The 27,549-nt window shown below is 47.0% G+C and overlaps 1 protein-coding gene and 1 non-coding gene across 3 annotated transcripts in view; both read right to left on the bottom strand.

The window, feature by feature from the left end:
- Nucleotides 1-24,098, bottom strand: part of LOC136315540 (CDK5 and ABL1 enzyme substrate 1-like) — a 115,940-nt gene extending 91,842 nt beyond the window's left edge. Inside the window, exon 1 of one of the 2 annotated variants that reach the window (XM_066247229.1) lies at nucleotides 23,044-24,098. In XM_066247229.1, the coding sequence (XP_066103326.1) occupies nucleotides 23,044-23,858 (815 nt within the window). In that variant the 5' untranslated portion in view covers nucleotides 23,859-24,098. The remainder of the gene's footprint in view (nucleotides 1-23,043) is intronic. The other variant, XM_066247230.1, reaches the window with a different exon arrangement.
- TRNAS-AGA (transfer RNA serine (anticodon AGA)) lies at nucleotides 20,679-20,754 on the bottom strand. The gene has a single exon. It is a non-coding gene; the product is annotated as a tRNA-Ser (tRNA).
- Nucleotides 24,099-27,549: the final 3,451 nt, after the last annotated feature.

Below are 27,549 nucleotides of genomic sequence, written 5' to 3'. Positions count from 1 at the left end.
TAGATGCAATTGCTGCTGGCCGATTCAGACTGCGTCCCTGCCTTCCTCTGAAGTATGAAACCACGTGGCACTGGGTGCTGGCTTGGTTCCTGCAGCAGACCACAGTGCAGTTTGCAAAGACATTGTTTCACTCTCTTTAAAAGCAAATCTTTATTCTCCATATTCAAAATCACTCAGACTTCAGCACCTGGTAATTAGCTGCAAATATGTGCAAGCTGAACTAGGAATCGTTTGAAATATTTCATGAACTCACTCAAGGATTTTTTTTTTCATTAATAAAAAGAAATTACATGTCTTTAACTGAAATTAAATTAATAAAACCTGATTTGGGGTATTTATTTTAAATTGATATGCTCAATGTTTACCATTAAAGGTATTATTAGAATGGTTAGGCCAAAATGTTGGAAATGAGCATAAAACTTAGGATGACCTTTCTTTAAGCATAAACATCATTCTCTACTTTGGAAGAAATAGGAAAATGTCCATTTGCACAGCTTCACTCTGAAAGTTATTTATAACCCTACAGATATGTCACCAGCAGCTGCGTGGATAGTAAAGGCACAAGGTAAGGAAAAAAATAAAAATAAAGACAATAAACAGAAATAAGGTCATCTTCTAGGGAGTATTTTTTACTCCTAACATTAGAATGTGCCACGTTCTCCTCCCTGGCACAGGCATGGCACTGCCCTCCAATCAGTCCACACACTGATGTCTCCCTTGGTGCCCTGCGTCCCCATCGTCCACAGCCCGTCTATCTCCAAGGCCACCTCACTGCCTCCTAAATCTCTTGGAATCTGCCCGCTCCTCCCCACCCCATCACTATGATCTAGTCCAGATGATCAACATCTCCTGCCGGGACCACCGCGGTAAAAACTCTCTGGTTTCCTCCTCTCTGCGGTTTCCCTGGTGGAGCTGTTCTTCCTGCCGGTGTGGCAAACACCTTTCAGAACAGCCTTACTCTGACCCCACCTGGCTGATAACCCTCTGATGGCTTCCCACCCCTCTCAGGATGCAGATCCACACCCTCAGCACAGCTCCTCCTTCCCCGCGCCCTCCTCGCTCCCGGCACTGCAGGCGCACTGCCCCTCCTCTGCCTCTGCCAGGGCTCCCTTCTCTGGCCCTCCAGGAAGTCTGCCCAGGCTGGTCTTGCGGTCTGACCTTGTTCCCCCTTCAGGTCTTAGTTCAGTGGTCCCCTCCAGAAACCTGCCTTCCCCACAACTGGTCAAACCCACCACGGTGCTTACTGCAGACTCCAACACCGCCCTCCGTGACATGTAGCACAGCTGCACCCTTCACATTTACTGGGTGACTATTCAAGAGTCTCTCTCCAGGTAGAAATAAGCACCAGGATGGCAGGGACCACCCACGTTGCCTACAAGTTCTGTCAATTCTATCTCCAAAATGCATCTTGCGTCCATCACCCCCTGGCCATCTCTACCCTCGTCCAGGCCACTGTGTCTCTCTCCAGGGCACTCCCTAGAAGCAAGAGTCTCCCAAAGGTCCCCCACATGCATGCCTGTCCTTCAGTCCACGCAGCCATCAGTGGGGTCTTAAAAGTAAGCCAGAGTACCCCACTCCCCACGGTAACTCTCCCAGGGATTCCCACCACAGTTACGACACGGTGAGAAGTCTCCACCCTGCCCAGCTCTGGGGCCTCGGCTCCCCAGCTCTGAGTCCACCATGCTCCAACTACCCGGGCCTTCCCTTTCTTCCTTAAACACAGCAAGCCTGACCCATCTCAGGGGCCAAGAACACACAGTTCCCAATGCTGGAAACCCACCTCCCATCGTAGGTGGCTCACCACTTTCTCATCCTCAGAAGGGCCTTTCCCAGCCACCGCACCCAACAGACACGCGCAGACCTCAGCAACTCCCCCACAGCGTTCCTCAAAATTTACTTTCCGTGGCCTTTTCTTTTCCAGTTGCCTCATCTTCCCTCCATTTCTTACACTAGGCGCTAAGATCTGTGATGGCAGGAACCCCATTTCTCTGGTGGCCCACCATACTGCCAGTCCTTGGCACCTGGCAGAAGGCTTTCAACATATCTGTTTGGATATTTGAAGAAAACTAAGATCTTAAAATAAATGCCTTAAAGCAAAAGAAAAATATTTCATATAACACCAGACACTATGAACATCTTCCGGGAGGTACAGTAAAGTCTGAGACACACGAGGCTTTGTCTAGAGCAGTTGTTCCCAAATTTGAATGAGTCCCAGCCCCACCTCGGGGCCAGCAGAGTCAGACCGCTGGGCCCCAACCCGGACTTTCTAATTCAGGTCCGGGGTGGAGCCTGGGAAATCCCACTCCCACAAGCTCCCAGGTGCCGCTGGTCCAGGGGCCACATTCTGAGAACGACTGGCCTACAGCCACGCCAGAGATCTGGACAGAAACACAGCTGTTCAGCATGGAGTTTAGGTTTCTCCCCCCAAATTCCACGGTGCCTCACTTCTTCCCAACGCTGGCGCTTGCTGGCAAGCCCTGGCACCCCTGAGCTGGTAAATGCATCACCCCGCTCTCTGCTTCCATCTTCGCTGGGGGTTCTCTCCGCTTCTGGACGGTCATGTGGCCTCCTTACAGACACTGGTCTTCGGCTTCATCCTAACTACTAGCATCTGCAAAGACTCTATTTCCAAACAATGTCACATTCTGAGGTTGCAGGTAGATGTGAATTTTGTAGGACACTATTCAATCCAGCATCCACAAGAGCTGCAGAGCTGTGTGACCCAGATTTCAGGGACTACAAGTGGCGGTGCCCCTGAGGGATGTGCCCAGAGCCCGTGTGCTACCATGCGCCATGGTAAGCCCAAGTGACTGATGGTCAGAGGCCTCTGTGCTGCCCTCACGTGCAGGCCCCACCTTGCTCTGGGACTCCCACACCAGCTCCCTCCCTCAGGGAGAAGTTAGCAGGTGTCCATGAGTCCCATGAAACCCATTTGAAAATTCTACATGTGTAAAAGTGGATGAACAAACAATTTCTAGAGAACATTTTGGACGTGCACAGGGTCATCTTTCGGAAGCGACAACTGGGACACCAGGAGCCCTGTGCTCCCTCCTCCATCCAGCCGGCCTCCAGCTTTCAAAAACTCAGCTCTTCTCACAACTGATTCTGCTCAGCTGTCTCCTTCTGCCTCTGAAATAAAACTAACCTCCCTCGTACTCAGCGAACCGCACCATCACGCTGGCCTGCAGGCCCCGCTCAAGGGCTCAAGGGCCAGGTCTAGGAGAGCCGCCTGCTCCAACTGCAGGAACGGGGTCCTGACCGCTCCTGCCGCCTGGGAGCCCGGCTGTCTTGGGCTGTCATTCTCCTTCTGGAAGCCGGGCGCTGGCCCCAATGATCTCTGAACAACCAAACTACTTGACTGTCACACACAGGTGTGTCAACAACCTGGCACACAGAAAGGTGTGGGTCGCCACTGACCCAATGCCGAGTGGGCTCCACTGGAAGCCCTGGGCACAGGCCAACTCTGCCTAACCAGAGGCTCAAAGAGGGGAGGTGGGTTCAGAGGCAAAGGGACCTGTGAACAGGGAGGGAAAGTGAGGGGAAAGGTGAGGCGGAGTCACCACCACATGGGCCCCAGGGGCCCCCAGGGGTCTTCACACTCAAAGGACTACGCTTAGAAAAGGCAGCCAGGTGGGCAGCACGAAGACCACAGAACGACGGCCGTGACTTCTACTAAGGGAGTGAGCCAGGTGCATCTTCCAGAATTCCCCGTGGAGGTACACTCCTCTCATGTGTGGCCCAACAGGGCTGCAGAGGACCGTCCAGGCGTGTGCCTACGTGTGGGCCAGGCCCGCGGTCACGCTTCACCCTGCCTGCTCTAGGTGCAGTGCTGAACATGTGAACCCACCCCTCTGGCTTCCTGGTCCCCAAGGCCTTTCTTTTGGCAAGGGCAACTGTCAAGACTCCGTGTAACTAGGGGCGGAATGCAGCACCTAATGGAGGAGGTACTGCCCTCCTTTGCTGCTCTGATTTTACTTCACGACTACTGAAAATTAAAACAATGCAGGAAATTGTGTGTTCAGACTACCACAGCATTAGCTCCACCGAAGCAAACAGCTCCATCCCGATGATCTCAGCTGACCTTGTCAAGTTTCTCAGCCACTTGATGAACAGCGTTGGGCACAAGGCAATTGTGGACAGAATTACCAGCAACAATTTCACTGACTAACCACCAAAGGCCAAACCTCTGCTGGGTGTTGCTTGTTCCATTTTTATCTTAATGCTTGCAATACCCACAAAAGGCAGGAACTATTATTCCCATTTTACAGACGAGGATGTTGAAGCTCGAAGGGATTAAATGAGTTTGCCTAGATTGGTGCCGTTAAGTGGCAGAGGCTGACTCCAAAGCTGGTCTTTCTATTCTTGAATCTGTTGGCCCAGTTTTCTGAGGAGGTCAAGGAGCAGGGTGCCGGGAAGGAGGACCTGACACCAACACTAATATTTGGAGAGAGCTGTCATTACTGGGGAAATCTTCCACAACTCGGGCCCCCAACCAGGCTTCTGCTGGCCTGCCCCGGAGATTATCACGTGAAAGTCAGCATCCTGGCTGGAGGAGAAGGTGCTGGCTAGCCAGAACGATAGCACAATATTTCTTTGTATTTTAATATACTGACCTTGACTGACTCTAGCCCATAGGTCTGAACTGGATGAGGCCCTAGCATTTTTGTTCCCTTGAAGTTAACTAACATACAAATGGAAGATTTGGGGCAGAAAGACAATAAAATCTCACAGCATCTAATAGAGTTCTTTGTTTTTCTTAAGTGATGCAGCTACGGTAGTTTTTTGTTTTCAAACTCTGAACTTAAAGTAACAAATGAACTAACAGAACAAACTCATAGACACAGACAACAGAACATTGGTAACCAGAGGGCAAGGGGCTGGGGGGATGAAATGGGTCAAGGGGGTCAAATATATGGTAACGGCGGAAACTGGATTTCGCATAGTGAGTGTTGTAAAGTAACGTTCTGCCAGGTTTACGTAGAGACACCAAGTCCAAATGAATTTTTAAGGAATTTTATTAAAGAAGGAGATTTATTAATATGCCAGCCACATATGACTAACACGGGGCAAAGCTGACCCAAATCGTGCAGTCCAGCATATAGCCCTGAGACAGGTTATATACCTTTGATCACACACAGGTTGGCGGGAAAAGGAGGAGGAAAGGAAGATGACACAATCATTAGCAAGCTTATAACATTCATCTATAGGATTTATAAAAAATATTTCTACATATTAAAACTTATCAAGTAACACAATAGCGAAAAATGTTGTTTTATATATGAAAAGACATTCCCAAATCTTTCAGTGTTCATCTGCCATCCCTTTGTCTAGAGGTGTATACATGAACTATACGCCTTCAGGGTGGGAGGGGAGCCTACATGGCACCAGGGGGTAACCGTTTGTGAATGGACCAAGGGGATAGTGTTTGTGAATGGCCCATTAAGGAGAGGAAAAAGGCTCACTTAATCTTTCTTCCCCTCCCCCGCACCTGGCTAGGTGTTTATCCTCTTCCTCACAGGTGTGGGAGAAGGGAGGGGATCCAAGTTCCCTCTCCCCTTCCACTCAAAAGCCAGCACAAAATCTCTTTATTTACAACATTATGCTGTCATCCATCCAGAGTTGGTGCAAATCACACCGAAGTATAAAAATCATATTTATAAAATCTTTCTGTATGCTTAGCCCGGATTATAAAATGCCCTTTAAGCTTCCTAGTAAAAGGTAGTTTTCTACACAGTATGTTTCTGCAAGCCAGGAAACTTTCACATTCCTCTCCCCTCACTCTCTACAGAAAGGAGAGGACAAGAAACCTGACTCTTCTTCCTAAAATATTAATTTTTGCAATTCTTTGGTACTTTACTGCTGTAAGGTGCCAAAAGCTACAGAATTAATACTAATATTTTAGGAGGCTTAAAGAACATTTTGTTGATTTGGGCTGGGCGTACAAAGAGGTTTTGTGGATGACCTCTCTGTATTTGTGTAATTAGCATAAAACCAATATGGCCAAGGGCATTGTGTTGTAAATGCAGAAGAGGAAGGAGACTTGGATTCTCTTACCTTCCCACATACCTATGGGGAAATGGGTGAATAGGGAGCCAGCTGTAGGGAGAAAAAATTAAATTAAATCTTTTCTTATACTGATGAACCATTTACAGGCATTTGTCCCTATGTAAACTACCCCTTCCCTCCTGAAAGCATGTAGTTAATGTATGTATCTCTAAACAAAAGGTATAAACTTATGCCGTGATGTCAGGTTTTTTCCCCTCCCATGTATAATTAAGAGTATATTAACAGCCCCTGAACTATTTTGGGGGCTGTATAATTTGGGCCTGTTGCCCTGTGTCAGCCATATGTGGCTGGCATATTTAATAAATTTCCTTTAATAAAACTTTTCAAAAACTTATTTGGACTATGTGCCTCTACTAACACCCATGGAATTGTGGATTGGGTACTTTACAACATTACCACATGAGCATGCAGTAGAGTACAAAAATATCAAATTATGATGTTGTACACCAGAAATTTATATAATGTTATTAACTGATGTTACCTCAATAAAAAATTAATTGAAGAAAAATAACTTCTCAACTTAGAATTAGAAAATGTAGATTTCAAAATTCCATCTCTGCCACATACAGAGTATTTAACCATGGATGAGTCAATCAGTTCTTCATGGGCTTGACTTTCTAATCTGTAAAACAGCTACCACGTTGCTTTTTAAAAATAATTTGATGAAATAATATATATGTAAGCATTTGTAAATTTTTGTGAAGCCCCAAACAAGTAAATAAAACCTACATTTTTGGAAGTTTGTTTTGTGATGGATAAATCCAACCCCTCAATTACCTTGGACATTTGTAATTTCATCTTTCTTCTTTACTGTTCTCTCTCCAAAAGCAAACTTGATTCAACTCAATAAGACATAATACTTCATCAAGTCTACCTTTCAACATTGGATCAACCATTTATGCCCTCTCTCTGGTCTCTCACATCCCCTCCCCCCAAGATGATCAAAGTTACACAGTTTGTTTTATAAATCATTGGGCAAATGAATAAAGTGCTTTAAAATAAAACAATGGGCTAGGCGCATAGAAATTTGGCATTCTTGAATATTTGATTAGTCTCTTCTTGAATGGCTTATCATCTATTTATCATGAAACTTAACTTAGATTTAACTACATCTAGGAAAAGATAGGGACCCTTCTTACACACACATGATTGTAAAATTCCAAGTCTGAAACTACTAGCATTTGCCTGTTGTTTTATAAGCTTTTTGTTTTTGTGACTAAATGTACAACATAAACCCCAAACCACATTAATGATAACCCTGTTAAATATAAAATGGTGTGCAATTATCCAAAATGCTAACACAAACAAAGAATGGGAAAAAAACAAGAAACCCTGATTAATAATAGTATGCTCTTGGAGGCCTTTAAAAACCCAACAAAAATAAAACTACAGCATTACAGAGTTAGTAAAGAAGAGTAAGGGCTGATGATTTCATGATTCCAACATGTAACGCTAAACAGTCTTTTGAGCCCCACAGTGTCTGTGACAAGTTTGATTTTAAAATTGCATGTGGGATGAGTGGGTCAGATATTTTTTGAGGTGGAACACAGATAATGGAAAAAGTCACAAAATTCTGTGAAGTAACAGATTCTTACAAAAACGTCTGGTTTTTAGCACTGTTCCTCTAATGGTGACATTTTGCAGTCCCCCTTTGGGAGACTGGAACAAAATGATGTAGTGTAGCCCTGGGTACACATGCCGGTAAACCAGCTCTCTGGAAGGAAGGACAAGCCCTGCCTTGTAAAGTTGGCTCATTCCTGTAGTGTAAAGATTCCCACCAGGACTGATGGCAGGTCACCAACCAGCCCACAGAGTCCTCGGTCCACAGGAGCCAGCTATAGCACACTACGAGGTCTACGAAACCCAACTTCGAAGCAAGAGAAACCAGGGTCAATTTCTAACTCTAGATTCCAGTTATGAGGCCTTGGGCAAGTTTTGTTAACCCCTCCCAGCCTCAGTCTCCATAGCTCTAAAATGGGTATAATCCCCAAGGGAGCAGGGGGGTTGCAGTGGTGGCCCACGGGCAGCCACGGCTGCCTCCTATGAAATACAAGCAACTTAAAACTGACAGGATCAGATGTGGGTTTCGACGGGGGAGGAGGTGCTGGCAGGTCCAAACAGAAGCCAGGAGCTTCCAGAAGGCAAGGACAGTGAGGGTGGGCTAAAAGGGGCCAGCGCTCGCCTCCACGATATAAGACAGGGGTCACACACTCTTTCTGTCGGGAGGCAGAGAATGAATAGTTTAAGCTTTTGGGGGGCCATGTGGTCTCTGCCACAATTGCTCAATTCTGTCCTTAGAGCACAAGGGCAGCCAAAGACAGTACAGAAATGAGCGGGCAGGCTGTTTCCCAGAAAACTGTATTTATAAACAGCCAGTGGCCTGACCTGTGGTGGCGCAGTGGATAAAGCGTCGACCTGGAAATCCTGAGCTCGCCGGTTCAAAACCCTGGGCTTGAGATGACGTCAGAGTAATGGTGGAGTAGGAAGCGATACCGATAAATCTCCCCCAAAACTCAACAAGATCTTCAACCAGAAACAGAAAAACCTATACTTGGAGCCTCCAGATGCTTCGCAATACACCCGAAGGTATGGTCGAGTGAAAAATTGGCTAAATATATAACCAAACCCCGAAGGAAATAGGGAGTAAGAAATGCTCCGCCTTCCTCACTAACCTAAACAGGGCGGCTTTCTCTGGTAACTGTGAATATAGAAACTGAGGCGGGCAAAGGGGGTGAATACATCCAGGCTGCGGCACAAAGGGCCGAACCAGGCTGTGGCACGGAGATCCTAGCCGAGGAAAAACTGATCCTGTGGCAAGCCGGGCAATACAAGCTAACACTCGCGCCAAACCCAAACAAAGAAAGACAAGCGGGGCAGCCATTTTACCCGTTCTCCTGGTTGGTGCGCAGTTAGTGGGCGAGAGATTTCTTCCTAAGCCCCGGAAGTGGGTGTCCGTGTTACCCCACAGAGAGGCAGGGTCAGAGGCCTTTCTGTGGGCCGAAAGCAAAATCTCTGGGCAGCCCCAGCGCCCTGGGAAAGCCGCGCACGGGAGGGAGCAAGAACTAATTCCAACGGTGGAAATTTTCCGTGCTGGTGAGGGTTTCACTCAGAGGGAAACGCGGCCGGCCTCATATTCTGGTGTGCGTGCGCAGATAGGAAGTGAGCGATTCCTCCGAGTGCCTCGGCAGTGCGCGCCCGTGTTATCGCACAGAGGGGCAGAGTCAGGGGCCTTTGTGTGGGCAAAAGCGGAATCTTGGGCCGCCCCAGCGCCTTGCAAAAGCCGCGCACAGGGACGGAGAGAGAGTGAATTCCAATGCTGCAACTTTTCCATGCGGTTGGGGGTTTCATTCAGAGCGTGAGACTGCTGGCCGGATATCCTGGTCTGCGCGCGCAGATAGTGAATGAGAGTTTCCTCCAAGCGCCCCGGAAGTGGGCGCCCGCCTGTGTTATCGGACAGAGTGGCAGAGCCAGAGGTCTTTGAGTGGGCGGAAAGCCCGCCTGATTATGCTAGCAGCTCTGACTGACTGAGCCTTACCCAGAGCCCTGTGCTGAGTGGAAATAGAGTGGGGAGTTGCCAGCTCTTTGAACCTCTTACTATCTAGGCAGAGGCAGCAGCAACCCCATAGCTGGATTATCAGGCTACTAATTGAGGAAGGAAAGACTAGGAGAAAGGCTCCAGGAACACGGACTCTCGCACTGTCGGAGCCTATAAATGCTAATGAGCCTCGACTGCCAACGAGACTAAAGCACAATACATGACATTGCCATAGAGACTTATCAACTGCAAACCTCTACTTGAGCGTGCCAAAGGGGCAGAACCTGGGGTACAGAGTCACTGACCAGGAAGAGGGAAAGAAAAGAAAAAGCAAGAAGATAACCTCTCAAAATCAAGAATAATCTGCTGACTTTATAACCTATCCCATTTTATTATATTTGTTTGTTTGTTTCTCTTATCTTCATTCTTGATACTTTTTTTCCTCCTCCAATTTGGCCGATTAACTCTCTGCCGGTCTTACTCTCTCCTCTCCTTGAACTACACTACCCATAAGTGTTACATCTCCCATTATCTTTTTTCTCCTCTTCCTTTCTCTCTATGAGGGTTGCACTCCAAAACCCTTAACTCTCTCTCTCCTTTCTTTTTTCTTCTTTTAGTGGTTCCTTCTTTTTTTCTCTCTCTCTCTTTCTTTTCTCCCTCTATATTAGTTTCTTCCTTTCTCCTTTACATCTCCTCTCATTCAAACCTCAATAACAAACAAATTATCTTATCTGGGACTCAAACTTATGTTTGTGGCATTTTGAGGGGGTTTTACTTCACCTTTTTAACTCACTAGCAGTGCTCCCATCCCTGGCTCTCCATTTTATCTAGTTCTTGTTCCACTAAATACAATAGTATTTTTTTAATTTGTCCCCCCATTTTTCTGTTTTCCTCTTATTCCTATCATCATAACTCTTAGACAACCAACACCTAAAAGTAAATCATTTTATTCTTGACCCAAATTTTTTCCTTATTTGCTTTTTGTGGGTCCATACCCCCCCCTTTTTTTTTTGCCCCTTTATTACTTTTCCCCAATTCAGGCCCTCCATCACAGGCATTGTTTGTTATAATTCACAGTTCACCACAAGATTTTCTCAAGAAAAAGGGGAGAGGAGAGGAAAAAAGGAGGGGGGGAATAATTTCTTTTTTTAAAAAATTATTATTTTATTTTATTTTTATTTCATTATTAATTTTTTTTAAAAACAACAACTCTTTTTTATTTTTTATTTTTTTTAACTTTTTATTCTTTATTAAATCTCATTAATACTATCAACAAAACCACCCTCAGATGCCATTAAGGAAGAGAAAATCGAATATCAAGGATACAAAAGAAAGAGAGGTAACACAGCTAGATGAGGAAAAATCTATGGAGAAAAAATTTAATATATTGGAAACCTTGGAGCTAAATGACAGAGAATTCAAGATAGAAATCCTAAAAATCCTTCGAGATATACAAGAAAACACAGAAAGGCAATTTAGGGAGCTCAGAAAACAACTCAAAGAACACAAAGAATATATGTCCAAAGAAATTGAAACTATAAAAACAAATCAAACAGAGATGAAAAACTCAATTCACGAGCTGAAAAACGAAGTAACAAGCTTAGCTAATAGAACAGGTCAGATAGAAGAGAGGATTAGTGAAATAGAAGACAAGCAACTTGAGGCACAACAGAGAGAAGAAGAAAGAGACTCAAAAATTAAAAAAAATGAGATAGTCCTACAAGAATTATCTGACTCCATCAAAAAGAATAACTTAAGAATAATAGGTATATCAGAGGGAGAAGAGAGAGAAAATGGAATGGGGAACATACTCAAACAAATAATAGATGAGAACTTCCCAAGCCTGTGGAAAGAACTAAAGCCCCAAATTCAAGAAGCAAACAGAACACCGAGTTTTCTTAACCCCAACAAACCTACTCCAAGGCATATCATAATGAAATTGACACAAACCAACAGCAAAGAAAAAATTCTCAAGGCAGCCAGGGAAAAGAAGAATACAACATATAAAGGAAGGCCCATTAGATTATCATAAGATTTCTCAGCAGAAACTCTACAAGCTAGAAGAGAGTGGACCCCAATATTTAAAGTCCTGAAAGAGAGGAACTTTCAGCCACGAATACTATACCCATCAAAGCTATCCTTCAAATATGAAGGAGAAATAAAAACATTCACAGATACAGAAAAGATGAGGGAATTTATCATTAGAAAACCCCCACTCCAGGAATTACTAAAGGGGTTCTCCAATCAGATACAAAGAACAAAAAAACAGAGCCACAAGTAAAAGCTCCAAGAAGAACACAATAAAACCAAATTTAAACTGTGACAACAACAAAAAGAAAGAAGGGGAGAAGATGGAGATTAACAGTAGCAAAGGACGATGGAGTGCAAAAATACTCACAAAATAGTTCACTACAATGAACAGGGTAGGGACCCTTTTCATTACTCAAAGGTAACCACCATCGAAAAAACCACCACGAAGCACATGAGATAAAAAAGATAGCAACAGAGGAAAGATGTATGGAATACAACCAAATAAAAACAAAAGATAGAAAAACGAAAGAGAAGGATCAAACAAGACACAAAACTAACAGAAAGCAATCTATAAAATGGCAATAGGGAACTCACAAGTGTCAATAATTACACTAAATGTAAACGGATTAAACTCACCAATAAAAAGGCACAGAGTAGCAGAATGGATTAAAAAAGAAAATCCAACTATATGCTGCCTACAGGAAACTCATCTAAGTAACAAGGATAAAAACAAATTCAAAGTGAAAGGCTGGAAAACAATACTCCAAGCAAATAACATCCAAAAAAAAGCAGGTGTAGCAATACTTATATCGGATAATGCTGACTACAAGACAGGAAAAGTACTCAGAGATAAAAATGGCCATTTCATAATGGCTAAGGGGACACTGAATCAAGAAGACATAACAATTCTTAATATATATGCACCAAACCAAGGAGCACCAAAATATATAAGACAGCTACTTATTGATCTTAAAACAAAAACTGACAAAAATACAATCATACTTGGAGACCTCAATACACCGCTGACGGCTCTAGATCGGTCATCCAAACACAGAATCAACAAAGACATAGTGGACTTAAACAAAACACTAGAGCACCTGGATATGATAGACATCTACAGGACATTTCATCCCAAAGTGACTGAGTATACATTTTTCTCCAGTGTACATGGATCATTCTCAAGAATTGACCATATGTTGGGCCACAAAAACAACATCAGCAAATTCAGAAAAATTGAAGTTGTACCAAGCATATTTTCTGATCATAAAGCCTTGAAACTAGAATTCAACTGCAAAAAAGAGGAAAAAAATCCCACAAAAATGTGGAAACTAAACAACATACTTTTAAAAAATGAATGGGTCAAAGAAGAAATAAGTGCAGAGATCAAAAGATATATACAGACTAATGAAAATGACAATACGACATATCAGAATCTATGGGATGCAGCAAAAGCAGTGATAAGAGGGAAGTTCATATCACTTCAGGCCTATATGAACAAACAAGAGAGAGCCCAAGTGAACCACTTAACTTCCCACCTTAAGGAACTAGAAAAAGAAGAACAAAGACAACCCAAAACCAGCAGAAGAAAAAAAATAATAAAAATCAGAGCAGAAATAAATGAAATAGAGAATAGTAAAACTATAGAAAAAATTAATAGAACAAGGAGCTGGTTCTTTGAAAAGATCAACAAAATTGACAAACCCTTGGCAAGACTTACCAAGGAAAAAAGAGAAAGAACTCATATAAACAAAATCCAAAATGAAAGAGGGGAAATCACCACGGACACCGTAGGTATACAAAGAATTATTGTAGAATACTATGAAAAACTTTATGCCACTAAATTCAACAACCTAGAAGAAATGGATAAATTCCTAGAACAATACAACCTTCCAAGACTGAGTCAAGAAGAAGCAGAAAGCCTAAACAGACCTATCAGTAGAGAAGAAATAGAAAAAACCATTAAAAACCTCCCCAAAAATAAAAGTCCAGGCCCTGACGGCTATACCAGCGAATTTTATCAAACATTCAAAGAAGACTTGGTTCCTATTCTACTCAAAGTCTTCCAAAAAATTGAAGAAGAAGCAATACTTCCAAACACATTTTATGAGGCCAACATAACCCTCATACCAAAACCAGGCAAGGATGGCACAAAAAAAGAAAACTACAGACCAATATCTCTAATGAATACAGATGCTAAAATACTAAACAAAATACTAGCAAATCGAATACAACAACATATTAAAAAAATAATACATCATGATCAAGTGGGATTCATCCCAGAATCTCAAGGATGGTTCAACATACGTAAAACGGTTAACGTAATACACCATATCAACAAAACAAAGAACAAAAACCACATGATCTTATCAATAGACGCAGAAAAGGCTTTCGATAAAATACAACACAATTTTATGTTTAAGACTCTCAACAAAATGGGTATAGAAGGAAAATATCTCAACATGATAAAGGCCATATATGATAAACCATCAGCTAACATCATATTAAATGGCACTAAACTGAAGGCTTTCCCCCTTAAATCAGGAACAAGACAGGGTTGTCCACTCTCTCCACTCTTATTTAATGTGGTACTAGAGGTTCTCGCCACAGCAATCAGACAAGACAAAGAAATAAAAGGCATCCATATCGGAAAAGAAGAAGTAAAGGTATCACTTTTTGCAGATGATATGATCCTATACATCGAAAACCCCAAAGAATCCACAAAAAGACTACTAGAAACAATAAGCCAATACAGTAAGGTCGCAGGATACAAAATTAACATACAGAAGTCAATAGCCTTTCTATATGCCAACAATGAAACAATTCAGAACGAACTCAGAAGAATAATCCCCTTCACGATTGCAACAAAAAAAATAAAATACTTAGGAATAAACATAACAAAGAATGTAAAGGACTTATATAATGAAAACTATAAACCATTTTTAAGGGAAATTGAAAAAGATATAATGAGATGGAAGAATATACCTTGTTCTTGGCTAGGAAGAATAAATATAATCAAGATGGCTATATTACCCAAAGCAATATACAAATTTAATGCAATTCCTATCAAACTTCCAATGACGTTTTTTAAAGAAATAGAGCAAAAAATCATCAGATTTATATGGAACTATAAAAAACCCCGAATAGCCAAAGCAATCCTAAAGAAAAAGAATGAAGCTGGGGGCATTACAATACCTGACTTCAAACTATATTATAGGGCCACGACAATCAAAACAGCATGGTATTGGCAGAAAAATAGACACTCAGACCAATGGAACAGAATAGAAAGTCCAGAAATAAAACCACATATATATAGTCAAGTAATTTTTGATAAAGGGGCCAACAACACACAATGGAGAAAAGAAAGCTTCTTCAATAAATGGTGCTGGGAAAACTGGAAAGCCACATGCAAAAGAATGAAACTGGACTACAGTCTCTCCCCCTGTACAAAAATTAACTCAAAATGGATCAAAGATCTAAACATAAGACCTGAAACAATTAAGTACATAGAAGAAGACATAGGTACTCAACTCATGGACCTGGGTTTTAAAGAGCATTTTATGAATTTGACTTCAATGGCAAGAGAAGTGAAGGCAAAAATTAATGAATGGGACTACATCACACTAAGAAGTTTTTGCTCAGCAAGAGAAACTGATAACAAAATAAACAGAAAGCCAACTAAATGGGAAATGATATTTTCAAACAACAGCTCAGATAAGGGCCTAATATCCAAAATATACAAAGAACTCATAAAACTCAACAACAAACAAACAAACAATCCCATAAAAAAATGGGAAGAGGATATGAACAGACACTTCTCCCAGGAAGAAATACAAATGGCCAACAGATATATGAAAAGATGCTCATCTTCTTTAGTTATTAGAGAAATGCAAATCAAAACAGCAATGAGATACCACCTCACACCTGTTCGATTAGCTATTATTAGCAAGACAGGTAATAGCAAATGTTGGAGAGGCTGTGGAGAAAAAGGAACCCTCATCCACTGTTGGTGGGAATGTAAAGTAGTACAACCATTATGGAAGAAAGTATGGTGGTTCCTCAAAAAACTGAAAATAGAACTACCTTATGACCCAGCAATCCCTCTACTGGGTATATACCCCAAAACTCAGAAACATTGATACGTAAAGACACATGCAGCCCCATGTTTATTGCAGCATTGTTCACAGTGGCCAGGACATGGAAACAACCAAAAAGCCCGTCAATAGATGACTGGATAAAGAAGATGTGGCACATATACACTATGGAATACTACTCAGCCATAAGAAATGATGACATCGGAACATTTACAGCAAAATGGTGGGATCTTGATAACATGATACGAAGCGAAATAAGTAAATCAGAAAAAACCAGGAACTGCATTATTCCATACGTAGGTGGGACATAAAAGTGAAACTGAGAGACATTGATAAGGGTGTGGTGGTTACGGGGAGGAGGGGGGAATGGGAGAGGGAAAGGGGGAGGGGGAGGGGCACAGAGAGAACAAGATAGAGGGTGACGGAGGACAATCTGACTTTGGGTGATGGGTATGCAACATGATTGAACGACAAGATACCCTGGACTTGTTATCTTTGAATATATGTATCCTGATTTATTGATGTCACCCCATTAAAAAAATAAAATTATTTAAAAACAACAACAACAAAGAAACAAAAAAAAAACCCTGGGCTTGCCTGGTCAAGGCACATATGGGAGTTGATGCTTCCAGCTCCTCCCTCCTTCTCTCTCTCTCTCTGTTTCTCTCTCTCCTTCTCTCTCTCCTCTCTAAAAATGAATAAATAAAATTTTTTTAAAAAGCATAAAAAAAATAAAAATAAACAGCCAGTGGCCACATCTGGACCATGGGTGGGCCATCGTCTGCAGACCCCAGGGCTACAGGGGAAAGGGTGAAGCTGAGAAGACACAGAGTCCAAACAAAAGAAACTCACCCAGGAAGGAGGTAGTGTTATTCCCACTGCCTAGATGAGAACCCAGTCACAAAGTAAGTGACAGAGCCAGAGACACAAGGACGATTCCTGCGGGTGCCAGGTATTGTGTTGCTTAGATTCCCAGCATCTAAACCATGAAAAGGCCTGGGAGCACCTGATGCATCAGATGGCAACCTAGGTGACAGGAACCGAGGTGCGGCTGAGAAGAGGGGCGCGAGCTGGGCGCTGGGCAGGACCGAGGACTGTAGCCACTGAGAGCTCTGGACCGTCCCCTGGGCCCTCACACACAGAGGTCCTTCCTGAATGACAGAAAGGCAGAAACCAAAATAAGGAAACCACAGGGTGAGCAGTGCCCTTAGCGGTCATTTAGGCCACCTTCTGCCTAGTTCAGTTGAAGCCACTCTGACAAGCATTTACAAGCCTGACTCACAAATCGCAGCAGAGGGAGTGAAACAGGTGAGGAAGGGCCGACTCCGGTGCCAGAGTGCCCGCATCTGAACTCAGCTCCTACAGACGGTCAGAAGTCACTTAACCTCCCTGCCCCTAAGAGTGGGGTGATAAGGCTGTGCTGTCTGAAGACTATTATATACGAGCTTGCTTAATCTCCATAAAGTGCTTAGAATAGTACCTGGGACGTGCTGTTAGAGTAAAATACTGTGTCAAGGCCCCGAGCCAGGTCCCACGGGGAGGGAGGGCATGAGTGGCCCTGCCCTGGCTGGGCTCAAACAAGGAGCTCGCTCTAATTGTGAGGCGAGACATGTCCAGGGTTTCCAGCTATGGCTGTGCAAACCCATCATCACTGGAATATGTGGCCTGGCTACGTACTTCTCCCAACACGGACAGGGACCATGTTTTCTGTCTGTATGAGCAGCAAAGTGGCACCTCACAATAGATACTCACTATGTTCACTGTTTGTTGAATAAATGATTCAAGGTATAAAGTCCCAATACTTGAATTTTTCCACAACATACCTGATGGATAGCAAAGCACCTAGGTCACGCTCTGCCCACTCTGTGACCTTGGATTCCTGCCCTCCATGTTGTTAGGGGTTGAAACTGATGTCTACAAAAGTACTCTATAAACCCGAAGGCCCTTTAGCAACAGAGGAGGTTCCTGCAGATCACTACTGAGATGTGGTGGTGGTGATCACTCCCAGGGCCACTGCAACCAGCTTGGATGGACTCCTAGAGCTGTCAGTCCCGTTGGGACACCTCTGCTGCCAGGTGGAGCACAGCTGGAGGTGTTTTCCAAAGACCTCCCTTATGTGGAGGGAGACCCATTCATTCACTCATTAGTGCATGTCCTGCCAACCGAAGCCACAGGGAACAAACTTAACACCATGCCTGCATCTCATTCTAAGGTCAGGTTGTACAAACACCCTCAAGCTAAACCCACCTGGCCTCTGTAGCAGGCCACAGGACTAGGACGCTCACGCACTAGACCTGGAAGAACAGCTGTGTGCAACTGTCCCAGCTCTTAAATTCCACAAGGAAACTGAGGACGCGCAGGGTGTGAGGCGAGACATGTCCAGGGTTTCCAGCTATGGCTGTGCAAACCCAGAATCTAGGGTTGCCAAGTCCTGGTCTGCATTCCTCATCCACCTGGCCTCACCTACCTTTCCTTCCCAGCATGTTCTAAAGGCCACCTGCCCTTGGCCCTCTCCCTCCCCAACAACTCTCCTTCCAGTGGGGAAAAGTTGGGGCAGGCAGAGCTTCTGGGGACAGCTCTGGGACGTGGTACAGAACCGTGCCAGCTTCCCCGCCCCTCCTGGAAGGCAAAAGGTCACACTTGAACTTGCTGCCCTCTCTGGGCGCCTGCCAACAGTAAGCAGGCTTCCGATTTATTTCCCCTTCTGAGCTCACCCACACCATGACGGGCTTTGTGACTGCCAGGAGGAGGGCGGCGGGTGAACCTCGGGCCACTGGCCTCAGCCCTGGCAGGGCACGGCCTTCCCGAGCCTTGCGGAGCATCCCGACCAGAGCCTGGCCCGGCCTGGGCTGCAGCTTTGGCTTCCATGATTCATGTTGCTGAAAAAATAAATGGCTCGACAATAACTTGGGTTTCCTTACTGCTGAGGAGTTCAAAGTCCTTTACAGACTTCTGTAACCCAGATGGGTCAGGTGGCTGACAGCTGGAACTCACAGATTGGTGACGTGCCTGAAGTCACAAAGCAAGGTGGGGACAAAGTCAGGAAAAAATGTCCAGTCCCCCTTCTTATTCTGGTTCTCGATCCCCTAGTCAGCTCGGACTTTTCTTCTCAGTCAAGACCGAGACCACAGCCACGGCGCTATAACAGGCTTCACCCCGAGACGGGCAATTCCCAGTCTGCAGAGCAGTGGGCTGTGAAGTGAGCCTGCTGCCCCAATGCTGAGTGACCCTGAGCAGGTAACTGGCATCTCTGAGCCCTGGTTTCCTTAGCCCTACAGTAGGAATAAAGTACGTGTAGAACCTGCTCTCTCGAAATGCAGCTGATCTGCATCCCAGGGAACCAGTTAGACAGAACGAACTGAGGTCCTTCCCAAACCTGAAGAATCAGGGCTGCCTTCATCAAAACCCCTTGTGAGTCTAAACATATTTACATCCGAGAAGCCCAGATATGTATGAAGCACTTACCACTACATCCCCACACACATCCAGCTCTCAATAATACATGTTAAGTTCAGTCAGCAGCTGAAAGAACCCAGACACAGGCCAAGGCTCTCGTGAGGAAACAGACCCAGAAGAGCTGATTACCTTGCCCGGGGTCACACGGTGGCATCAGGATTCAAACCCAAGACTTGAGGTTCTTCTGTACCACGTGACCTCCTTCCATTTAAGACCTAAGTCTGCACAAGGCACAATGCAATGCTAACTCGTGTGTTCTAAGAAGCAAAACCCTCGTGTTCTTTTGAAATAATACCCTGGTCACCACACACCCTTCCTGTCAGGGGCTCAGACTCTATGGGCTCCTGGGCGGCTGTCTGCTGCCAGCTGCTGCCTTAGATAAAATTTTAAAGTGAAAGGAAACCTTAAAACACACCTTATAAATTTACACTCCCTTTCACCCATTGACACCTAGGTTCCTCATGCGGAGCTCACTGCCCAAGCAGAGACACACAGGGTGTCACGCTAGAAGGCATCTTTTTCACTTCCCACCCCTGACACCCAGCCAAAGAGCAAACCCCAGTGTGCTGGCTTCCCAGGGCTGGAGCCCGGCTCTGAGGCCCGTGGTCCTGGGTTCCCTAGAAATTTCAGTGGAGAATGGCAAGTAGCAGCGAAGCTGGGGGACCCCGACAACGAGGCTACTCTGGTTCTGTGAAAGAATCTATACACAGGGTGGCTGTGAGGATTAATGTGATAAATGTCAGACATCCAGCACAGAGCACAGAGATTATGTCATCATTCCATTCACACATCTGTGCCAGGCCTGGGCACAGAGATTGCCCTGTGTTGTATTTCAAAGTTTGGAAGTCCAACCAATAATTGTGATTGGTTTTACACAATGGAAGTGTAACAAAAAAAGTGTCCAGATGGAAGTAACAAAAAAAGTGTCCAGATGGAAGTAACAAAAAAAGAAAGTTTCAAGATTTCAGATGGGTAATTCTGACTTTTATATACCCATAACAAAACTGATAGGTGAAATCTCAAGTTTATTTAAAAAAAAAAAAAGGCAGATTTCAGATACAGGATGGCAACGCTTTCCAAACTTCAATCTGTGTATGAATCATCCCTGAGCTTGTTAAAACGCAGATCTGGACTCAATACTCTAGAGTGGAGCCTGACAGTTTGCATTTCCTTTTTTTTTTTTTTTTTTTTGTACTTTTCTGAAGCTGGAAATGGGGAGAGACAGTCAGACAGACTCCCACATGCGCCCCACCGGGATCCACCGGGCACGCCCACCAGGGGGCGACGCTCTGCCCACCAGGGGGCGATGCTCTGCCCCTCTGGGGCATCGCTGTACTGCAACCAGAGCCACTCCAGCGCCTGGGGCAGAGGCCAAGGAGCCATCCCCAGCGCCCGGGCCATCTTTGCTCCAATGGAGCCTTGGCTGCGGGAGGGGAAGAGAGAGACAGAGAGGAAGGAGAGGGGGAGGGGTGGAGAAGCAGATGGGCGCTTCTCCTGTGTGCCCTGGCCAGGAATCGAACCCGGGACTTCTGCACTCTAGGCCGACGCTCTACCACTGAGCCAACCGGCCAGGACCCAGTTTGCATTTATAAGAGGATTCATGAAGGTCAAGTTTAAATAGCAAGAAACAAGTCCTGGGAAAGCATCGTTTGATTTAAAAATGACAGACCAGGAGAATACCCAGGGAGGGGTGTGTGGGAGCAGCCAGGCTGCTGGGCTTCTCAAAGGGAAGCACACCGGGAAAGCAAAGGGCATTCTTTAAGCTGTCCCTGGGGCTTCTTCAAAAGTGTTTGTAATCTACATCACTTTGTCTAGGCAGGTTCAAGTACTCTTTAGTGATCATAAAAGCAACATGCTTCTGACAAAATTCTTGAAAGCAATCTAGGGAACAAAGCATCCTAGGATATTCCCACTTCAACAGCTGCTTCAGGGCCTTTCTTAATTTAAGTTTTAACCATTTACCTCCTCTGAATACATTAAATTTCATGCTTTTCTGTGGAAGGCAGTATTTTTTTTTAATGTCTATCAAGTTGTCAGTTATGGAAAATCCCAAAGTAGTTAGATGAATGTGATGGTCCGGTAAGGAAGTACCTTACATTGACTCACCCATCTTAATGTGTGTGTTGTGGAGAAAGCTCAAACATACAAGGGCTTCGTAGAGACTGGATCAGATATTAAATTCTAACTATTCTTTGGATCAGAAGTATAACACACAAGATCTCGATAGCCCCTTAAATGAGATTTTTGGAGACATAGTGTGAGGTAATCTGATCTCCAGCTGCTCTTCACACAAGAACACATCTGTCTACCAGGCAACTCAGGCCAGCCATGCATGTTGGCTTAGAGTAACGTATATGTTTATTACAATTCCTGTCATGACCTTCTGTGCTAGACGGCCTTATGCTCAAACTATAGACATTATGAGCCAGTGAGTGATGTCAGGCAGTTATATCGAGCTGCCCAGAAACTGCTGAGTGTGCTTCACTCACCCGGAATGGAAGGGGTTTCCCTCCCACTAATGGGGAAATGTGTGCACTGACAATAAATGCCAGGGACAGACTGTCACATGTGCCCAGCCTCAATAATTCACCCATACAATCACGAGGCCGCTTCCCCTGCTCCTCACCCCTGCCTGCCTGCAGCAACATGCACTCACACTGCTGTGCTACATACTAAGCAGGGTCATGATTTCACCCACTTGGGAAGAAAGGGACCCAGCAAACTTCTGGATAAGTCCAGTTTGTTCTTCCCCATTTGTCCCTACGGGGAGAAATAAGTGTTTCAACAGGCCACCTTCTGAGGCCAGGGCATGCCTGAGCTTTCAGATGAGCATTACAGAGAGAAGGCAGAACAGAAAATGTACTACCTTCTCATCCTGAGGCCTGGAAAACTGGCAAGGCCCCATCCCAGAAGAGGAAACTGAGGCCTCAAGACGTTAAACTAACTGAGCCAAGGTGGAGTCGATCCTATAACTAACTGCATACGAGGCCCTATTAACTCATAAGGGAGGACAGTCACTCTCTCTCAGAGAACAGACAAGCATTCTCCAACCCCCTCCACTCCGACCCTCTTCCAATCTCCAGTCCCACTGCCTGACACAGATCTAACTCCCAACTGTCCCTTGAACATATGGACAAGCTCCAGCTATTTCCTGAGCAATAAGCAAATGTCCAACATTTCATGTTTTTGCTAAGATGCGAGTACAACATGCTTTCAACGAATTCTAGCAAATTCATTTTGAAATGGAAAAAAGAATCCTCAAGCTCTATTTCCCCTCTGTACCCCACCCCCCAAGGCCAGATACAAAGGAATGTGAGGACTTGACGTTATTTGAGGAAAGTAAAAGGAATACGCCAAGTTGTCCTGAAACACAGGAATACTTGAGCGCAGGCAGGAATTTCTCAGGAGGGATTCAGCACGTGTCTGTGACAAGTTCCTGCTCACACGCATCGCTGAGCCGCGAGTCGGACCCACTGCTCCAATCTATGCACCACCAAGTCCCGTCTGGAGTGGGGAGAGCGCGACTCCGGGTCTGGATGGTTTCTGGAAATGTCAGATCTCCTTGCGATGGGAGCGTTTGGCGCTGCTTTTTAATGGGCTCCCGCAACTCGCAACTCCGGACCCCACTGCATGACCGCGGCGCTTCAGCTCGGCGAGTTCTGGGCTTGTGCACACACGTGTGAACACATACTCCCTAGGGACTCTCCCACTTTCGCGTACCCTAGTGGTTTAGGACAGGGGCCAGAAGCCCACGGATCCAGCAGGGCTAGGGAAAGGGCTGGGGAAGGTGGAAGCGACCCGTGTCCCGCAGCCAAGAGCCCGCCGGAAGGGACGCGGGATTGGGCGCTCGTCCCGGATACTCACCGAGACCGCTGCAGCTGCTCCAAGGCGCTGGTGCTGCCGCCCTGGCCCGGCTGCTCCAGGGCGCAGTAGTTCTGAGAGGTCTGTCTGGAGAAGGCGATGGGCAGGATTCCCTGAGTGAACGAGTTGAGGCGGCCTCGACTGCCGCTCCCACTCCCGGGGGTTCCGGAGCCCAGGAAGGGGGCCGTCGGCACCTGCACGCTGGTAAAGGCGTCGTCCTCCTCCGACTCCTCTTGCCCGTCCGACAGCTGCAGCTGAGCGCAGGCGGCGAGTGGCGCCGGCCGGAGAGGCTGCAACTGCTCCCCCGACGCCCGGCCCGCGCCTAGGGGGCTCGCGACCCCCCGGGCGGCCCCGAGTGCGGGCATCGTCGCCCCGCAGGGGGTCAGGGGCGGCAGCGGTGACCGCTGAGGGAGGCAGGGACCTGATCCAGCTGCCAACGCCGCCGTGCCCGCCGCGGAGAGCGCGTTGCAGCCGCCCCGCTCGGCCCCGGCGAGCTGGCCGAGCCGAGTCCTCGTGGCGCAGGCGCTCCCCGCGCCCGGCTTGGCCGCTCCGCTCTCCTCGCCGCTGCCCCACTCCTCGTCCTGCAGCGGGGGCCGTCCGTCCAGTGAGATGTTGGTGAGGAAGGAGAGAGCAGCCTGGCGGTGCCGCGGGTCCATGCGTGACTTCCTGGGGGGCTCCAGCGGCGGCTGGGCCGGCGCGTTGGCCGCGGGCTGGGGCTGCGGCTGCTGCAATCCGCTGGTGCCCGCGGCGTCGGTGTCGCCGCCGCTTCTGCTGCTGCTGCAGGCGGTCGTGCTAGGGGTGGCGGCAACCGCCGCCATTGTGTCCGTCTGCCGCGATATTTCCGCGCTGCCCGGACTAGTGAGCGGCGCCGGAGTGCTAAGCCGCGGGAGCGAGCGCGGGTGCCCCGGGCTGGGCAGGGCGCGGGGCGCGGGCGGCGTGCGCGGCGGCCGGGCCCCCCCACGGGCGAGCCATGCTCGCCCCTAGGTGATCGGGCGGGGGGCGCCGCCTCCCCGGCCCACGCGCGTGGCTCGCCGGCTCTCGCCGGCTCGTTGGCCGCCTGGTCGCTGTGGCCCCGGCGCTCCCTATCCCCGCGTTCTCCCACTGCTGGCCGGGGAGTCTGTATTTATAGGTGCGCGCGCCCCGCGCTCGCACTCCGGAGCGCTCTTTGCAATAACACACTATCACGTGTGGGGAGTGAAACCTGGGAGGAAAACAAAGCCGAAGGCGGCGGCCGCAGAGACTGGCGGCGGGAGGCGAAGGGCCAGAGGAGGAGGAAGAGGAGGAAGAGAAAGACGAGTGGGTGGCGGGCCGGGGATCCGCCAGGCGGTCCTGGTCGTTGGAGCTTCCTGGGGAGAGTTGGTGGTTCCCGGGGCTCGCCGGAGCCAGGAACCGGAGGCGAGCACGTTTCCTCCGTGCCCTCAGACTAAGAGTTGGGGCGCAAGCAGAATTCCTTGAGTCACAGCTTGAGGATGGGATCCCGGGAGAGTTTTGGGTCTACAAGACAGTTATGTGGAGCAACGCCTAGATATGGCCCTCAGCTTGTTAACTGGACCTGCGCTGCTGTTGGGTTCCGAGAAATAAGTCCTTAATAATAGTTACACGGGTATGTTAACAGCCTCTTATATGGACTGTCCCACCTTGAAACTGTCGCAAACCGTTGAGTTTGTGCCTCATTTATTCTCAGGCCGAGGACGCAGCCCCTGAGATAAATGCACGCCCCGGGGTGTTTAAGAGCCCAGGCGCACAAACACCTTTCGTGTGGCCAGACTAATTTACACATCCTCATCTGATGGAGCTGTCAGTCTTCATCTCTCTCAACAAAGGCCAACTTAAATTTTACTTTGGCTCTGAAATGTGCTTCGTTTTCTATGAAGACAGAGGTGATTGAGATGGCCTCACACTGTAGTACGTTGCAACTTTTTTTTTTTGTGTGTGTGTGTGTGTGTGTATTTATAATCTCTTTTCCTCTTATGTAAACTGGGACTAATATGTATTTTGTAAGGTATTTTTCCCTGCAGAGAAGGAAGGAAGGGGCTGTAGCCACGAAGTGTGGAATGGGAAAGGCTTTATTTAGTACAGCTCATCCCACCCCAGGAGGTCCTGGAGGGGGGGGGCAGAGGCCAGGGGAGTCGCGTGGATTAAACCACGTGAGGGATATTTAAAGGGGTTCTCTAGGGTGGACGAGCTAATATGATGTGGTGAAATCTCACTGGCTGACGGATGGTCTCTCTTTTTCCAAGGACCTCTGGGAAGTTTCTTTTGGCATATTCCGATCTTTTTGTGTTAATTAGGGGCACCGCTTATTCATCTGGCTACTTCCTGCTGATTAGGGGCCTCGTGGGGAAGGGGAAATTGGCAGGTGATGGCTTTGAGGAGTGTCGGGAACATCTGTTTGGCCATGAGTTGAGAAACTTTGCGGATGCGGTTCTGTAAGGATTTTTTTTTTTTAAAAAAAGAGGAGTAACAGGAGGATTTGCAGGGTCCAGCCTTTTGGTGAGCTGAAAATGGGTAGGGCCCAGTGGTTCCAAACTGCCAGTGATCCTGCATGGGAGCAAGCTTGAGGTGAGAGACATGGTTGGAAATGAGGGTAGTATTGATTATGGGGGAGCCCTTGGTATTGAGGAATGGTAGGAGTAAGTGGGAAGATGCTGTCAGTTGGATAGTGGCTCCGAGTCTGTGTAGAATGTCTCGACCCAGAAGGGGTACAGGGCACAATGGCATAACTAAGAAGGAGTGCAAAAAAAGGGGATTCCGTTCAAACTTCATGTCAGGGGTGGTGTGCGAAGGGGAAACGATGAGGTTCCATCCATTCCCATAATCAAGACCTGTGAGGGAATTAGAGGTCCAGAGTGTGATGGCAAAACAGAGAAGGTAGCCCCATGTCCACAAGAAATGAGATGGACTTACGTGCTAGTTGCAGCATACCCTGGGTTCTTCGAGTCCAGGCCGTGTCCTAGGAGTTTGAGCTATGTGCCCACCTGGCTGGCTCGTCCTCTATGTAGAGGCATTGAGGAAAAAGCCTGTTGCCCAAAGGGGCAATTGCTCTGCCAGTGACCAGGCTGCTTGCAGTTAGGGCAGGGCTCAGTGGGCAGCTGCGGGCAGGACCCTGTTAGGCACAGTGGTCTTGCTTGCCACACTTAAAGCAAGCTCCTGTTGGGGATTTTCTTTGCGGCTCAGACTTGGGTCGGGCACCTCCTGTGCCTTGCCCCTGTTGCTCTGCCAGCCTCAGGGCTGCCACAGGAGCCTGGGTTTGGAGAGTTACCTTCTGCTGCATGCAGGCCTGGTGAACAGCCTTGGCCTGTTTCTACTAGTTGGGACCATTAAAAACTTTAAATGCCATGTTCACAGGTCCTGGATAGAGGTTTGGGGGTTGAGAATAAGAGGAGGGGGGCTTGTGGGGAGCCTGGCACCCAGATCCAGCTGGAAACGCTGGAGCCAGAGGCAGCACAGGGCCAGAACTTCCTGCAAGAAAATTGGGATTGGGCCTTGGGGTCCTGCAAACCAGTGTAAGAGCCAATAGTAGGCGGAGAATGGCCTAACAGAGGAGGGGTTTAAGAACACAGTAGAAAAGGGAGGGGCCCCTGGCCAGCAGGGGAGGAGAAAGAGAGAATGGTATTTGCAAGTGAATGAGAAACAGGATCCTGAGAAGGGAGGGAGTTTTCTGGAGGGAAGAGACTCGAGCAGAAGAGGTCTGCAGAGAAACCAGAGAGGGGCCCCGAGAGAGGGGTGCCCCTGGGGGTCAGGCAGGAGGGGGAGAGAGTTGGGAGTCCACAGAGACGGAAAGATTAGGAGCAGAGGTTTTAGGTGAGGTTTCTCTGGCCCCCAAAAAAGTTCTGCGCGTAGAACAGGCAGCACAGAGATTAAGGATGGGCACATGAATAACTAGAAGCCCTATATGTAAGGGATCTCCAATCAGTTCCCAGATTTTTTGGTGATAGTTAAATTGGTGAGGGTGTTAAAACCGAGAGTCCCTTCAGGAGGCTACCTGGTCTTATTATCCAGTGGGTTCTGTGGCCTGGCCACAGTGGAGAAGAAGAACTGTTTCCTGTTCTTTAGGGAGGGAGAGATTTCAGATAAGGCAACTCCCAGAGTGTTTTTGGATTAGGTTTAGATTCCTGTACCCCCACGGCCGCCCTCAGTCCTTGGAGTGGTCAGAGATGAGAATTGGCATCCCAAAACTCAAGCTCTGGCCACAGACAGATAGGGAAAGTGGATGTGCTCAGGACGTCTCCACAGGCACACATGCACTCGAACGGAAAGAGGTCCCTGACGTAGCTACGGTTTTGGACAGGGAGTCTTGGCGGAAAGAACTGAGGGGAAGGCTGGAGGCACCGTGCACCAAAGTGGGTGGAAGGTCGGAGATCCTGGTTCTCTCTCAGAGGGGAAGGGAAAAGGGGCGATCCTTGTGGACTTCAACTCCTCCCGGGTTTTCGGCACCAAAATGTAAGGTATTTTTTCCCACCGAGAAGGTAGGGGCCAGAGCCACGAAGTGTGGAATAGCAAAGGCTT

The sequence above is a fragment of the Saccopteryx bilineata genome, chromosome 11, assembly GCF_036850765.1.
Source record: "Saccopteryx bilineata isolate mSacBil1 chromosome 11, mSacBil1_pri_phased_curated, whole genome shotgun sequence".
NCBI lineage: Eukaryota > Metazoa > Chordata > Mammalia > Chiroptera > Emballonuridae > Saccopteryx > Saccopteryx bilineata.
The sequence above is the reverse complement of the archived record's forward strand: the minus strand, read 5'-3'. Positions and strand labels throughout refer to the sequence as shown.